This window comes from Carex rostrata, chromosome 25 (assembly GCF_964058835.1).
Source record: "Carex rostrata chromosome 25, lpCarRost1.2, whole genome shotgun sequence".
Classification (NCBI taxonomy): domain Eukaryota; kingdom Viridiplantae; phylum Streptophyta; class Magnoliopsida; order Poales; family Cyperaceae; genus Carex; species Carex rostrata.
Window position 1 is genome coordinate 7317433 of NC_135942.1, and position 17281 is coordinate 7334713.

A 17281-nucleotide genomic window follows, 5' to 3' on the forward strand; every position below is an offset into this window, starting at 1 on the left:
TTAATAACTTTTTAGTTCTTACCATAATTAAGAGATTCTAAAGAAAAGTAAATTGGGTATGAAGAGAATTTTTTTTTTCTTCAATGATCTAATTGTTGATCTCAAAATATATATCACTCCCCTCAGCAATAAAAGAAGCACTAAGAATTATATTTCTGGGAAATTAAGGCTGTGGCTCGCGGAGGCAGCTTCCCTCGCACTAGTCAGCCAAAAGTTATATGTTTATGTCGTCACTAAGCAAAAAGTGCAAACTCATACATGGTTAATATTTGCCTTAAACAATTCATATTTGCATTTTTATGTCGTCACTATAACTGTACTCGTACATTCATACATAGTTGATACTTATCCAAAAATCCGGATTGGCATTTTACAAAAAACTATTTAATAATAATTACCTCTTGAAAAAAATGTTTAACATGCATCCATGATTAAAATGAGAAAGATTCAAAATACCTTTATTTTTTGTCTCCATTATGATTCTATTTTGTGATAATTTAAAATTTAAAACTATAAAATCAAAATAAAACTGTTATACTTGATCTATATCATTTTGTCTAACATATAAAAGATTAAGATATATATTTCGACTTTGTTTTGATTGGTATCAAGAGCTTGCAAAAATACACTGATATGAATATAAATTCTAGACATTGATTTTGAACTTATTGATTCATATAAAAATAATTAAAAAATGATATAATTATTTTATGCATGGAGAGAAAATAATATAGATCACATCTAGCTAAGCTAACAATTTTATTTTGACATTACATTACATTTAAAAATTTTATTATTAAAAAATTAAAAATAAAGATATGATAGAAGTATTATCCAACTCTTAATTAATTTGCACTTGTTCTCAGAATAAAATGAGCAATAATTTTTCTTTCACTACAACAAAGTAAATACTTTTCGCGAGAACAAAAACGTATTTATGACGGTACTTTCTTGCGAAAAGTATCATCTCAAAAAAAAAAATCTGAACAATAAGAGTAGTTCGTCACAAAAAATCACTTTATTATCCTCGCGAAAAGTGTCTCATTCTTGTTGTGTTTATTGGTGGTCAAGTCAGCGATATTAATTATCCCATGCACCTTATTTTTCTTATATCGATCTATGGACCATTGAGCGAGTTTACAGGCTGTCCTCATTTTTTTAAAACTATGCATTTATGATCAAGTACAGTACAAGACAAGGTATACATGATGACAAGTTGACAACTTGTAAATTTCTTCTCATCTACAACGGCTATATTCAAAGCATGATTAAATACAACTAGAGTCGAACCATATATACTTTGCGGCGGCCCGGAATACTCTCCAGCAATTCAAATTTTACAATCCCATCATTTAAGTTATAATTACATAGTAAGTAAATAAATAAATAGTTATATTTATTATATAAAGTAGCAGGTATAATTAAAATATCTTTTTATTCATAGTAAAACTTTTGAACACGTCCAGCATTTGTAGGCAATATATATACCAAGAGAGAGGGATTAACTAATATACCGATATCGACACAGGCATGAACCTTGTTATATCAAGTGTGTTTTTTGAAAATTTGAAATTCAAATAGTCAAACACTTCAAACGTGTTCTTCCATTCTATTTGTATTTACAATAATTATACAATTTATATCATACTCTGAAAATATTACCCCATTCTATTTTATTTTCCGACTCTGTTGCTGCTCACCATATAAAATATTCAAAAGTTGGCTAAGATCAAAGTGGTAGTTCCTGAGCTTTGGTGCTACCAATTTGTTTTTCAATTTTGAAAGTTCAAAACATCGATCCGAACTGTTCAAGTTGTTCTCCATATTAAATTGTGCTTGGAGGCCAAATTTTACATTTTTCTGAATTTTTTTACTATTTATTAAGCCACTTTGAAAATCGCTGATCCAACGGTGGGTAAACAAAACAGTAAAATCAGAAGCCACCGTTGGATCAGCTGTTTTCAAAGTAGCTTAATAAATAGTAAAAAAATTCAGAAAAATGTAAAATTTGGTCTCCAAGCACAATTTAATACGGAGAACAACTTGAACGGTTCGGATCGACGTTTTGAACTTTGAAAATTGAAAAACGAATTGGTAGCACCAAAGCTCAGGAACTACCACTTTGATCTTAGCCAACCTCTATATATTTGTCTTATTAGTTTCTAAGCCCTGATGTATGTATACTTCATTACTAAGTACAAAATTGAATGGAAAGAGCTAAAATTTATCTTGGCCACAAGGAACATAATATCTGAAATATAATGTTAGACTTCTTTTTGATCATAAATCAAGTATATAGCAACGCGGATCAGATCAAGTGAATGCGTGTTAAGAAAAATAAATGAAAGATAATTTGTTAAAAACAGTGAGCTAAATAAAAATTAAGAAAACTAACAAATCGAAAAAGTAAATAAACAAGTCAAGTGGGCGAGTTCTAATGAATTAATTAATTATGAACCTTAGCTAGCTAGCTATTAGGGTTTTGAAGTCTCAAGTCAAGTTGACTTAGAACGATGGATGAAACTTAATTAATTAGGCAGCCTGGCTCCCAGCTAATAGCTAATTATTAATCTTTGCATTCAGCTTAATTTGAAATCATATTAGTACGTGCCAGAATTTATTGGTTCCTTAATTCTGAAATTGATAGTACAACATATATATTATAAAATCTCCCAACGTAAACACACACACCTGCACACATATTGAATTTGTTGTTTTTGGGAATTTAATGTGTAATGCGTACCGAGGGTTTTTTTTTCTGTGGTTAATATTTGTACTTTAAGTGTTTTTTTTTTCTAGAACGCAATCAAGTTCTTTTGTTAACTCTTTTTTTACTTGGGTTTACAAAAAAATTCAGACGACAGTGATTATCGTGTAGATTGATTGGATAGGGATGATTGGTTAGAGTTTGAGTTAGAGTTAGAGCAGCAAATGGTGGCGCAAGATTAGGGTCAACACAATTGGAATTTGGGAAAGTGATCGCCCGCACACGCACATGGGTTTCCGAGAGAAACCGCTCAAGTCAACCTTTTAAGTCGATCATTCCAGGTCAGACAATACCGCATTGACCGCGGGCGTAGACTTGTAATATTACAAAATTCTATTTGCCCCAAACATGAAAAGGTAAGTAGTATATCTTCAATTTGTAATAACAACGTGATAGCAAGTTGCAACTTTGCGTGTAATTTAGATCTCTCTTGTTCGAGGAATAGAGATGACAAATAATTCATAGTTCCACAGTTTCCATGTATGTGTTGAGGAAAAAAGAGCTAGTTGATTATATATTGCTGGCAAATATAAAGAACATTTTTATATGATAGTATTCTTTTTAGAGAACGGTTCAAATGGCTTCATTTTTTTTGCCTCCATCATACCTCTTTTTTTATTAAAAGTTTAAATAATTCAAAGTTTAAAACTTAAACGTCAAAATAAAACTGTTAAATGTGATCTATGTTATTTTTTCTATGTGCCCATAAAAAATTATCAAATTTTGATTTTACTTTTATGTGAATCAATAAGTTAAAAATCAACGTCTAGAAATTATCTACATTAGTATATATTTTTACAAGCTCAAGATGAAAACCAAAAAAAAAATTGAAATGCCATAATTTTTTACACGTGCATAGATAAAATGAAGTAGTTCATATTCAACGGTTTTATTTTGAATTTTAAGATTTAAATTTTGAGTTATTAAAGTTTAAAAATGAAGATATGATAGAGACACAAAAAATGGAGGCATTTGAACCCTCCTCTTCTTTTTAACCATCCCAATATTTAGTGAAGCTAATATTTAGAAAATTACGTTGGAAAATGAGAAAATTTTAAATAATTTATAAACACAAGTAAAATGAAAATTCAGACATATATATAAAGTCTTAGTCTTTAGCATATAGAAAAATATCTCCATTCTTATATGAAGCACGTAGATGTCCTGATCCGTTAACAACTGTAATTAAAAGATGAAATTTTAAATTGAATATCAGCTCTCCAATCAAATAATTGGGGGAATTTCATATATCCCCCTCAAAAACTTCAATATTACGTATTCCCCCCTCAAAAAACTATAATAACATATTTACCCTTCAAAAGATGAAAAACTCACATATTTACCCAAAATCACTAAACCAGTCAAATTTAATACTTAAAATTAAATAAACAATAGTAATTAATGAAATAGGACCATTTTACCCCTCTTCTTTCTATCTTCTCTCTACCCATCTGCTCCAATTTCTAGCGCCAAAACAATGCTCCAATTTCTAATGCCAAAACAGATGCGCCAAAATGAATTTTAATAAAAAAAACTAGATGACGATGACTGAATATGCATGGCTTGTAAACTCAGTGGAGTTGAGTCCGAGTCAACTCTGCCTATACAAATAGAATCTGAAAATGCTTAGGAAATAAATGCCTATACAAATAGTTGAGTCCGAGTCAACTCAGTGGCTTGTAAACTGAATATGCTTAGGAAATAAATCTGAAAATGGCTATTTTTTTTTTCAAGCTATACCAGTAAACAATATACATATAAAATACAACACAACACATTTCTTTTCAACATATATAAGTCAAAACAACCAATTTCTTATAAACTATATTTTAGTAGATTTCATATAACATTTCATATAACCAACCATAAGCTATTTCAAAGTAGCAAAAAGTAAAATAACCTAAAAGTATCTACTACTACGTACGTTCCAAAAGCATCATTGCAATACCAGCAAGTTTTAAACATACAAAATGCAAGTATTGGCAATTATAATCACAATCAAAATTAGTAGACATCACAACTATTAAACAATCAAACATCATCAACTCATGACATCACACGGCTTTGACTTCTTACTCCGACGTGCTTGTGAATTCTTTCCTTGTCCCCTAATTAAAAAAAAATATTGTCAATATTTACAAAACTATAATAGCATCCATAAATACTGAGATTTAATTTCTAAAATTTAACCAAATGAGAATATAGACACGTTTGATAACCTTTTACTAGTTGATGGTTGAGATGTATTTTGAGAGTCACCAAATTCAGATACTTGAGATGTAGTCACGAGAGGTGCCGGGTTCTTACAGGTCTTTTGATGATGACCGTACATACCACAACGCCGACACTTGTGTTTTCTCTTCGGTTCGTCAGATGGAACAAATCTGCACTTTTTAGGCCGTCCAGGCGGACGTTTGATAGTAGGTGGATATATCTTCTCCTCCTCTGCTCCTCCATGCACCCATTGATCCTTTCCAGGCATTGGAGCAATTTCTATGGCATAAGCGGCTTTGCATTTCTCGATTGTGAAGTATGGATCCACATACTTCTCCCAATTAACATCCCTTGTGAAAGCAATAAAGGCTGTTGCATGCGCACATGGAAGACCTCTAACTTGCCAAACCCGACATGAGCATTTTTTCTCATCTAAAATAACCTCCCAACGTTTCCCTTTATACTTGACTTCAGCTCGGTTGTCACTACTCCTACAAACTTCATATTCACTTAAGTTCTGCATTAAAATAGAAAAAAAAATACTGATCTTATAAGTGTTACTAAGATGCGGTTTAGTACTTCTAAACCCAACAATTGAAATTTTGGTACAAGCCCTTCTAAAGTTTAGTACTTTTTCTGGTCAATAATTTCTGGTATAAGCCCTTCTAGTGCAAGGAGCATTCACATAGCACTTATTGCCAAAATCATACTTTTCTTTTACCAATTCTGTCTCTGGAACGTGTAATTATATCTATTTTCTTTTACCAATTCACATAACACTTATTGCCAAAATGACCCTGCTGGTACATGTAAAGCCTAATCAGCAATCTAATATTTTCTTTTTGGTGCAAGCCTTTCTAAATTATGGTCAACAGTTTAGTATTTTGTTCGGGTACAGATCCTTATACGTACCTTGGTGATTTTATTAAGGTAATCTTGAGCTGTAGGAACTAACAAGCCCTTCCATTTTCTCACAATTCTTCTCTTCTTATCAAACAATACCATAATTCTTTCTCTAATGGCATCAAGGAGATCTAGCACAGGTTGGTATCGCACTTCACCTATCCAAGAATTAAATGTTTCAGAGATATTGTTAGTAATGTAATCACACTTCGCTGTTGTACCAAACTTGCTTCGACTCCATATCTTCTTGTGGTTCTCATTAAGAAATATAATTGCATCTGACCGCTTTTTAGCGATTTCATCTAGTAATCTGTCATACTCACTCAGACAATAGGTTTTTGCTGCATCCCACATGTTATTTCTGAAGAAATCACCACGAAATTGTTTCTTGAAATTGCTGTACAAGTGCCTCATGCATTCTCTGTGCTCGACACTAGGATAAACTAATCTGATAGCTGCTTCTAACCCTTTTTGCATGTCAGATGAGATAACAAGACCATTTGGTGTTCCAATAGCTCTTTGTAGTGCCCTAAGAAACCATGTCCATGATTCTGTATTCTCCGATTCAAGCACGCCGTAAGCTATTGGATACATGCAATTGTTACCATCAATGCCCGTGGCTGCCGCTAAGACACCATTGAACTTTCCTTTTAGATGACAAGCATCAAGGCCAAGGTAAGGTCGACAACCCAATAGAAATCCCTTGGAGCAAGCTGCTAGTGAAATAAAAAATCGTTGAAAATGCTTCTTGCCATCTTTTGTCTCAAAGTCAATGTCCACGACACTTTCTGGATTTCTTCGTTGCAGTTCCTCTTTGAAATCATCCATCTTCATAAAAGAGTCCTCCCACTTACCATACATATCGGTATAAGCTTGCTCTTTTCCTCTAAAAACTCTCATGTAAGGCACGTCAACATTGTAATTCTTCATTAGCCATCTTTTGAGCTCGGCAACAGAGACATCCCCATCAGATTTTAACTTATCAACAACTACACTAGCAATCCATCCTTGAGTGGCAAACTTATTACCACATTTGTTGCTTTGTGTACATGAATGTTTATCAATCAATCTTCTAACCTATGCAAATGAAAAAACAAGAGATTGAAAAATAATATTAGTCACAAAAAAAAAAAAAACATCCACAGTACAAAAAATATGAAAATTTGATACATTAAGTACTTACTTCAAAAGTAACACCATCTTGTAGGATAGAGGCATGAATCCGCCATTCACACTCTCTACTTAAACATCTTGCTGTAAATCGTGTCGGCTCACTTTTCTCAATAAAGTACTGGAACTCATTCATCAATGCATGATGATTTAGATCCCTTCTAAATGCAACCACATTTGGAAACTTTGAGTTTACTTTTATGGTTGAATTTTTCTTGCTATCTTCACAAGTTTCACCTTCGTAATTAGGCAACTCATTTTCACTATCAGTACTATAACGGCTATGATAGCTTTCTTCAGAGGGGCAATAGTCTGAATCATCATCTCCATGTGTCTCGTTGAAAACTTCATGTTGTTCACTGTACAAAAAATATGCACCTACAATTTAGTAGTGCAACAAAATGCATAATTATATATATTGATTTCAGCCCTTACAAAAAATATGCACTTACCTTTGCAGTAATCCATTTCCATCGATATTTTTTTCAGCCCTCACATAAATGGTTACTTCTTTCTCCTCCTCATACATGCTAAGCATCACCTTGAAGTTGTCGTCAGAATTAAGTTCAATGAAAGATTGTTGGTTGGCATACTTGTCGACAAAAAGTGAGGTAAAAACCAGATTGCTCTTTGAAGGATAATGTTTCATCACCTCGTCAATTAGGTCATTCAAATTGTACGAACAACTCTCCATATATATGCTTTTCTGAGAGCCAAAACAATATCTTTTCCTACAAGAGTTCTTGATTGATCGAAAGAAACCTCCATATTTCAATTTTAGTTTATACTTCGATGAAATTTGCCTAAAAATAACCAAAAACAATAAACATCAGAGTATATGGATTTAATAAACTTGAACCAACAACTAAATTTCAAAGAAGACAATAAACCTGTATATATAGGTATCTACGTTGATAAAAACCAGAAACTTGATAATTTGCAAGTGTATGGAATTAATTGGTATAAAAGACAAAGTTATTCACTTTGAAGTTTGAAAGAATAACTGCACCATCTCAAACTACAGTTTGAGGCTTAATCAAAGCAAAACTAAGTTTTTTTTTTCTATCTTATACCTCTTTTTACATAAACCTTCATAAAACTGGAAGTACATTCTGTACATTCTCTATATACCAACCCACTGAAGCATAGATTGATGCGGTATTCCCATGTGCTCCAAAAGTACTCCTTTGCAAGTGTATGGATTTAATTTTCCAATGTAATGCTAATCCCTTCTTATTACAATTTCTATTGGACATTTTCACAAACACCTTATGTGCGACTCAAATTCCAGATTTTTTCCTCAGTTTTTATTTTTAGTTACGAAGAAGTACTAGCCAATTATACTCCCATAGAATTGCTTGCAGTTTGAATTTGACCCCAAATTTCATGCATGTCAAGTTTCAACGGATACAAGGGATACAAGGAAAATAGATGAAATTACTTACTAAGTTTCAACGGCTACAAGGGAAATTGATGAAATTACTCAAATAACAAAAAAATGCTGATATCAGAGAGGGACAGGGCGCTTATCAGAGAAATGAAAACCTAAATTAGTACTTACTCGATAGTAGGCGAATTAGGCATGTTCTCCCATCTAGGTCTCGAGGGATTGCTCGCAACCAAGTCTACATAATCGGTATTGTACGGAGCAAATAAAGATTGGCCGTTCAAGTCTGATGCTATATCATAGAGGCTCGGAACAAGCGAAGATTGGGGCGACGATGCCATATGCAAGAGGGGCGAGGCTCCAGATTTTCTTTGGAGAAGAAGTTTCTGTGAGAGGAGAAGAGAAATTTATAGCGAGAGAGAGGGGAAAGGATTTGGCGGCATAAATTTTGTGAGCATCTGTTTTGGCGCTAGAAATTGGAGCAGATGGGTAGAGAGAAGATAGAAAGAAGAGAGGGGTAAAATGGTCCTATTTCATTAATTACTATTGTTTATTTAATTTTAAGTATTAAATTTGACTGGTTTAGTGATTTTGGGTAAATATGTGAGTTTTTCATCTTTTGAAGGGTAAATATGTTATTATAGTTTTTTGAGGGGGAAATACGTAATATTGAAGTTTTTGAGGGGGATATATGAAATTCCCCCCAAATAATTTGTCTTATTTTGATTTTATTCATCTTTTTGATATTTTTTTATATATATAAGTCTAAATTTGTTAGACACGTACTTGTCACATATAAATTGTATTATTTTTCTGATTGGTACTCATTTATTTGCATTTCTTAAATATCATTTGAAAACTTTTAGATTTATTGATAATAGATAGGTCATGTCTTTATTTATTTTTTTTTCATTTTTATACCGTTTAAGCAATGTTATTTTTCATTTAATATATTATTTTTTATGAATTTTTTTATGACAATATGTCAAAAAGATTATATATATATATATATATATATATATATATATATATATATATATATATATAGAGAGAGAGAGAGAGAGAGAGATGGGCTATGGTGCATTGTAATGCATGGAGGGGTTTGTGCATTGGACCATAAATCTAAAATTCAAAATCCAAATGGCCGATCCAAACCGTTCATCTTGTTCTCCATATTAATATGTGCTTGGAGACCAAATTTTATATTTTTCTGAATTTTTTTACTATTTACTAAGTATTTTACAAAATTGTTGATCCAACGGTGGCTGCTGATTTTACTGTTTTGTTAAGCCACCGTTGGATCAACAATTTTGTAAAATACTTAATAAATAGTAAAAAAATTCAGAAAAATGTAAAATTTGGTCTCCAAGCACATATTAATATGGAGAACAAGATGAACGGTTTGGTTCGGTCATTTGGATTTTGAATTTTAGATTTATGGTCCAATGCACAAACCCCTCCATGCATTGCAATGCACCATAGCCCATCTCTCTCTCGCTATATATATATATATATAGAGTAATGCTACGCTACTTCGCGAATTAAAAGAGCTGTTTTAATTCGCGTTCATATCTCTAGTTTTGAAGGCCAAATAGCCGATCGAAACTGTTAGATGTTTAATCTATATTAAAATGTGCTTGGAGACCAAATTTTACATTTTTTGGAAATTTTTTATTATTTATTAAGATGGTTTGAAAATTACTGTTTCTATTAAAATTCTGCACCATTAAAAAACAACGATTTTCAAACCATTTTAATAAATAGTAAAAACTTCCAAAAAATGTAAAATTTGGTCTCCAAGCACATTTTAATATAGATTAAACATCTAACGGTTTGGATCGGCTATTTGGACTTCGAAACTAGAGATATGAGCGCGAATTAAAACAACCCGTTTAATTCGCGAAGTAGCGTAGCCTTACTCTCTCTCTCTCTCTCTCTCTCTCTCTATATATATATATATATATATATATATAGGGTAAGGCTAAGGTCCTATGGGTTGCATAGAGACCTATGGTGCTACGACTCAATATTCGAGTTTTCAAAATTCAAACGGTCGATCCCAAACCATTCGTCTTGTTCTCCGTATTAATATGTGTTTGGAGACCAAATTTTACATTTTTTGAAATTTTTTTACTATTTTTTTAGATAGGTAGAAAATAAAATATCTGAATGATGCAAAATTTTTTAGATCAACTGATTTTCTACCTATCTAAAAAAATAGTAAAACATTTCCAAAAAATGTAAAATTTGGTCTCCAAACACATATTAATATGGAGAACAAGATGAACGGTTCGGATCGACCGTTTGGATTTTAAAAACTCAAATATTGAGCTATAGCACCGTAGGTCTCTATGCAACCCATAGCACCTTAGCCTTACCATATATATATATATGAATATGCTAGCATGCTATGCATAGCATAGAGCCCCTCCGTGCAACGGCTTGGATTTTGACTTTTCAAAATCCTAACGGTCGATCCGAACCGTTCATCTTGTTCTCCATATTAATATGTGTTTAGGGACCAAATTTTACATTTTTTGGAATTTTTTTACTATTTCTTTAGATTTATTGAAAATTTCTGTTTTCAGTCAATCTGGACCATAAAAAAACAGCGATTTTTAATAAATCTAAAGAAATAGTAAAAAAAATTAGTCTCCAAATACATATTAATATGGAGAACAAGATGAACGGTTCGGATCGACCGTTAGGATTTTGAAAAGTCAAAATCCAAGGCGTTGCATGGAGGGACTCTATGCTATGCATAGCATGCTAGCATATTCCATATATATATATATATATATATATATATATATATATATATATAGAGTACGGCTAACGCGCTTCCTCTAGCATATGGACCGAAATGCTTCCGGTGGAAAGTTGAAATTTCAAAATTCAAAAAGTCGATCTGCACCGTTCATCTTCTTCTCCATATTAATATCTGCTTGGAGACCAAATTTTACATTTTTCTGAAATTTTTTACTATTTATTAAGCCATTTTGAAAATCGCTGATCCAACGGTAGCTTCTGATTTTTACTGTTTGGTAAGCCACCGTTGGATCAGCAATTTTCAAAGTGGCTTAATAAATAGTAAAAAAATTCAGAAAAATGTAAAATTTGGTCTCCAAGCAGATATTAATATGGAGAAGAAGATGAACGGTTCAGATCGACTTTTTGAATTTTGAAATTTCAACTTTCCACCGGAAGCATTTCGGCCCATATGCTAGAGGAAGCGCGTTAGCCGTACTCTATATATATATATATATATATATATGTATGTATGTATTTCATTTAAGGAATGTTATATATGTGTGGATGTCATTTAATATGTCATGTTATTTGTTATTCTGTGTGTGTGTGTGTGTGTGAAAATATGTTATTTTGTATGAGATTTTGCAGAAGAGTTGTGCTCACCAAGAAGATTTAGTGAGCACAACTCCAAAAGTTTATCGGATTGGGTTCAAACCGTTGAGATCCATTTATCATTTAGTATAAAAAATGAATACATAAAATAATTTATAAAATAACTTATCATTTTTTTTACCGCTTGACTTTGTACTAAATGAACTCAAAACTTCTAAAATCCTCTATGTACATGCATCACTCATGAGGTAGATGGATTTCAACGGTTTGAAGCCAATCCAATAGACTTTTAAAGTTGTGCTCACCAAATCCTCTATGTACACCCTAACTTTACTCCTCTTGTAATATTTCTACATTTGCAACAGACACTATACAGTAGAAATCATTATTTATTCGACCAGGCAATTGTAATTTGACGAGAAACCTTTTTTTACTAGGATATTATTATAATGAGTTTTGCTAATATAACATCAGTGTCATTTCAGCCTATATAACACAAACTCTAAAACCTATCAAATCGACTTCGAACGACTAATCCAAACCGTTCAAACTGATTTACATTATGAGTGATGCATTTACATACAATTTTTTTATATTTTCGAGTTATTTTAGTAGCAAATCAAGCGGCAAAAATATTAAAAAATTAATGTATTAAAATTAATTTAAAAACTCACATATTTGACCACTTGACTTAATACTAAATAAATTCAAAAAGTTATAAATTTTGCATGTAAACGCACAACTAATGAAGTAGATCGGTTTGAACTGTTTGGATTCACCGTTTGAAGTCGATTTAATAGGTTTTAAAGTTGGTGTTATATAGGTTGAAATGACATTGATGTTATACTAGCCAAACTCTATTAGAATTATACATATACAACAACATTTATATACAGCGAGAATCAAGTATGCTAAACACATGAAATATTTCCCTTTTCCATTCTATTTAAGTGTTAGAATCAATATTTCAATAATCATTCAATTTTACAATCTAAATAATAAAATTCTTACTAAAAATGTAAAATTAATTATATTTACTTTTTATATTATATTTAATTTATCTAATAGTCAAACTCAATTTTATAAGTTAATTACTTCTCTAAAAATGGTGTACTGAAAAATTTCTCACTTATAAATCTTAAAGTTACATGGAAACTAACACATTAATGCAGAGAGAGAGGGGTAAATATATGATTGAGGCTATAGTAGTATGCATATTACTGGCTTGTATTATGAATTGATATTTTTATTTTTAAAGTTTAAACAGTCGATCTGAACCATTCAACATGATATTCATATATAAATACGCCTGCAAATCAAATGTATATTTTATTAAATTTTTTGTACTATTAGATAGGAATAAAATCACTTGATATGAAAATTCAAAACATTTCAAAAGAAGTGATTGTTATCTAAAAAATTAGTAAAAAAATTCTAAAATATATAAAATTTGGTCTTCAAGCATATTTTCATATGGAATTTTGTTTAACTATTTAAATCGATTGTTTGAATTTTAAAAATAAAAAAATATGAGTTTATAATACAAGTCAATCTATAAAATGCATATTACCATAGCCTCACTTAAAATACATATGTTTTTGGCAACATTATCTTCATTCGGTTCGACTTTAAAGAAAAATTCAGTATATGTTTGTTGTCTAAGTCTAAAGAAGTCTAACATCGCATTCACATCAACTCAAACTAGACTTCTTTTCACCCTTGTAATGTGATTGCTAACATTTTTTTTTGTTGAAATGGAGGTTTTCTTTACCCCCTCAGACTTGTCAGCAATAAATTCTCTAATTTCAGACGCACCAAAATTTAATTGACTGAACAATTTGATGTGAGTCCTATCTTCCATGGAAATCAGCTTATGAGATATTAAGTGTCATTTTTTTCGAGGGAGTGTTTGACACTAACTGATGATTATGATCTTTGTGGATGCTCGTTATCCTCCAAATGCCATCATTATGTATCTTAATAGGACATGATGCTTTGCACTCATTTCTCTACATCGATATTACCTTTTTGGGTGTCTTTTCAATCATCGATATCTCATTCTTTCAAACAAACCATTCTTATCACAGTTTTTATCCCTTTTGCATTTGTGTAGCTGGTTTGCTTACGAATACTAAATCCACTAATATATCCATACACGTTGTAAAAATCATAAGCTTGTTCACTAGCAAACTCCATCCCTTCATGAGACTCGAAACTTTCCTCTCATTTTCCATCTATTACCACATCTTCTATTTCATCTACTTCCAAATTATCCAATTCATCCATAATCTAAAAAAAAAATACTTACAAATTAGATTAAAAAGCACTGATATCTATATGTCAATATGATAGGATTTAGAGTTGAGTTCACAATGAGACTTGGTGAACTCTATATATTTTTGCTTGCTGCCATTTTGAATAAAAAATATATGAACATCACATAAAAATAAATAAACAAAAAGTGGCATTATGAAAAGGATCACAAAGGGATAGATTGTAAGAGATTGATGTCTTAGTGCATTTCTTTGAAAATCCAATCCCTTCATTGCCTTTCTTTCATGTAAAACAGAAACTAAAAGTGAAAAGTTTCAAATTTGTACAAATGAACCTCTTTATGTAGAGTCCAGCTAGTATGACATTGGTGTCTTCATGTAAAACAGAAACTAAAAGTGAAAAGTTTCAAATTTGTACAAATGAACCTCTTTATGTAGAGTCCAGCTAGTATGACATTGGTGTCGTATGACACTAACTTCAAAATTGATTGAACATACTTCAAACGATTAATCCTAACCATTCAAACTAATTTACTTTATGAGTGGTACATTTACAGGCAAATTTTTTTATATTTTCAAGTTATTTTTGTATCAAATCAAGCGGTAAAAATGTTAAAAAATTAATGTATTAAAATTAACTTAAAAACTCACTCATTGGACCGCTTGACTTGATACTAAATAAGTTCGAAAATTTATAAATTTGCATATAAATGCACAACTAATGAAGTAGATCGGTTTGAACAGTTTGGATCCACCATTTGAAGTTGATTCGATAGGTTTTGGAGTTGGTGTTATATAGGCTTAAATGACACTGATGTTATACTAGCCATACTCCTTTATGTACATTATATGTGTAAGCAAATATTGACACTTCACAGTGTCTCTTATGCAGCACACTAGTAGTATCTCCGTTTGGCAAGAAATAAGGTTAATTGCAACTCTAATAAAACACTCTAATAGAAGGTTTTTGTAGCACTCTAATAGTGTCTCCATATGGCAAAAGAAGAATGTAGTTGTAAGCCTAATACAACACTCCAATTGAAGGTCTTTACAGCACGCAAGTAATGTCTGCAGATGACAAGAGAAAAAGATAGTTGCAACCCAAATACAACACTCCCATCCAAAGTCTTAGCAGCACTCAAGTAGTGTCTGCATGCAGATTGCAAGATAATAGGGCAGTTATAACCCTAATACAACACTCCAATTGAAGGTCTTTGCAACACTCTAATAGTGTCTCCATATAGCAAGAGAAGATGGTAGTTGGAACCCTAATACAACACTCTAATTGAAGGTCTTTGCAGCACTCAAATAATGTATATAGATGACAAAGGAAAAGGGAAATTGCAACCCAAATAGAACACTCGAATTGAAGGTCTTTGCAGCACACTAGTAGTGTCTCCAGATGGCAAGAGAAGATGGTAGTTGAAACCCTAATACAACACTCGAATTGAAGGTCTTTGTAGCATACTAGTAGTGACCCATATGGCAAGAGATGAGAATACTTGCAACTAAAATACAACACTAAAATTGAAGATATTTGTAACACTCTAGCAGTGTCTCCAAATGGTAAGAGAAAAGGGTAGTTACTACCCTAATACAACACTCCAATTGAGGATCTTTGCAGCACACTAGTAGTGTCTTTATATGGCAAGAGATGAGGGTAATTGCAGCCCTAATAGAACACTCCAATTGAAGGTCTTTGTAGCACTCTAATAGTGTCTCCATATGATAAAAGAATAGGGTAGTTGTAACCCTAATGCAACACTCCAATTGAAAGTCTTTGCAACACTCAAGTAATGTCTGTAGATGACAAGAGAAAAGGATAGTTGCAACCCTAATACAACACTCCAATTGAAGGGCTTTGCAACACATTAGTAATAGCAAGAGAAGATGGTGGTTGGGAAGTTACAACCCCAATACAACACTCTAATTAAATGTCTTTGCAGCACACTAATTATGTCTCCATATGGCGAGAGAAAAGGGTGGTTGCAACCCTTATATGACACTCCAATTGAAGGTGTTTGCAGCACTCTGGCAGTGTTTCCAAATTGCAAGAGGAGATGGTAGTTACAACCCTAATACAACACTCCAATTGAAAGAATTTGTAAAATACTAGTAGTGTCCCTAGATTGCAAGAGTAGAGGGTGTTTGCAACCTTAACACAACACTCCAATTAAAGGCATGTGCAGCACACTTGTATTTTCTCCATATAACAAGAGAATTAGGTGATCGCAACCCTAATACAAATAAAGGTCTTTGCAGTACTATAGTAGTGTCCCCAAATAGTAAGAGAATAGGTTGGTTGCAACCATAATACAACACTCCAATTGAAGGTCTCTAAAGCACACTAGCAGTGTCTCCATATGCCAAGAGATGAGGGTAATTGCAATCCTAATAAAACACTCCAATTGAAGGTCTTTGTAGCACTCTAATAGTGTCTCCATATTGTTATACTAAGGGCACCTCTAATTGAACAAAAACTGAAATTAAATTGCAATTGAAAGTAAATAGATGAGTTTAGAGAAATTTGACACACGGGATGATAACAGAGTTCGGCAAAATAAAGGCCTACGTCTCCGGGGCGTCGCAACCTCTTTCTAGGTACGCCTTTCTATTACCCAATATGAAAGGATTACAATTGTGAACCATGAGCCCTTACAAAACGGGAAGTCACGGCCAACGAGAGATGAGCGCCGGCGAGCCCTTGCAACTTAGGGAAGTCACACGAGCAACTCAAGGTTTGAGCCGGCGAGCCCTTACAAACAAGGGAAGTCACACAAGCTACTCAAGAACAAGAGAAACACTCAATATATCACTATAACCTAATCTAATTAGAGATTAGTGAAGTGGGTTTGAGGTTGTTTGAGATTGATTGAGAGATATTGAAGTTTTAAGCTCAATCAACAATGGTGGAACCAAGCTCTCAGAAAATCGCCTCTTTTGAAGTTTAGGGACGGCTAGGTTAGTTTGAGAAGAAAGCCCAATTAACTATTTATAGAGTCAGCTCAAAAATGAGCTAATTGGGCTAAAACGTTACAACGTTTTCCTTTTGCGAATTTTAGGTTTTCAATTTCCTGACAGCTCAGCTTAAACATTCAAAAACGTTACAACGTTTATAAAACGTTACATAACGTTTTGTTCTGTAAAATCTTGATCAAAAACCGATTGTTTTGAGGAACAAATTTAATTAAAACGTTACAACGT

General features: G+C 32.4%; 2 protein-coding genes across 2 annotated transcripts in view; both read right to left on the reverse strand.

Annotated features, from left to right (window-relative positions):
• LOC144543802 (uncharacterized) overlaps positions 1 to 17281 on the reverse strand; it is a 45777-nt gene that overhangs the window by 8437 nt on the left and 20059 nt on the right. The gene's annotated exons all lie outside the window — the stretch shown is intronic.
• On the reverse strand, positions 4554 to 7583 carry LOC144543884 (uncharacterized). Its single transcript, XM_078292336.1, has 5 exons — positions 7507 to 7583; positions 7068 to 7413; positions 5894 to 6961; positions 4987 to 5479; positions 4554 to 4875 (listed from the first exon to the last, which is right to left on the reverse strand). Exons 1-4 carry the CDS (start codon positions 7581 to 7583, stop codon positions 5414 to 5416), a joined length of 1557 nt encoding a protein of 518 aa, XP_078148462.1. The 3' UTR covers positions 4554 to 4875; positions 4987 to 5413.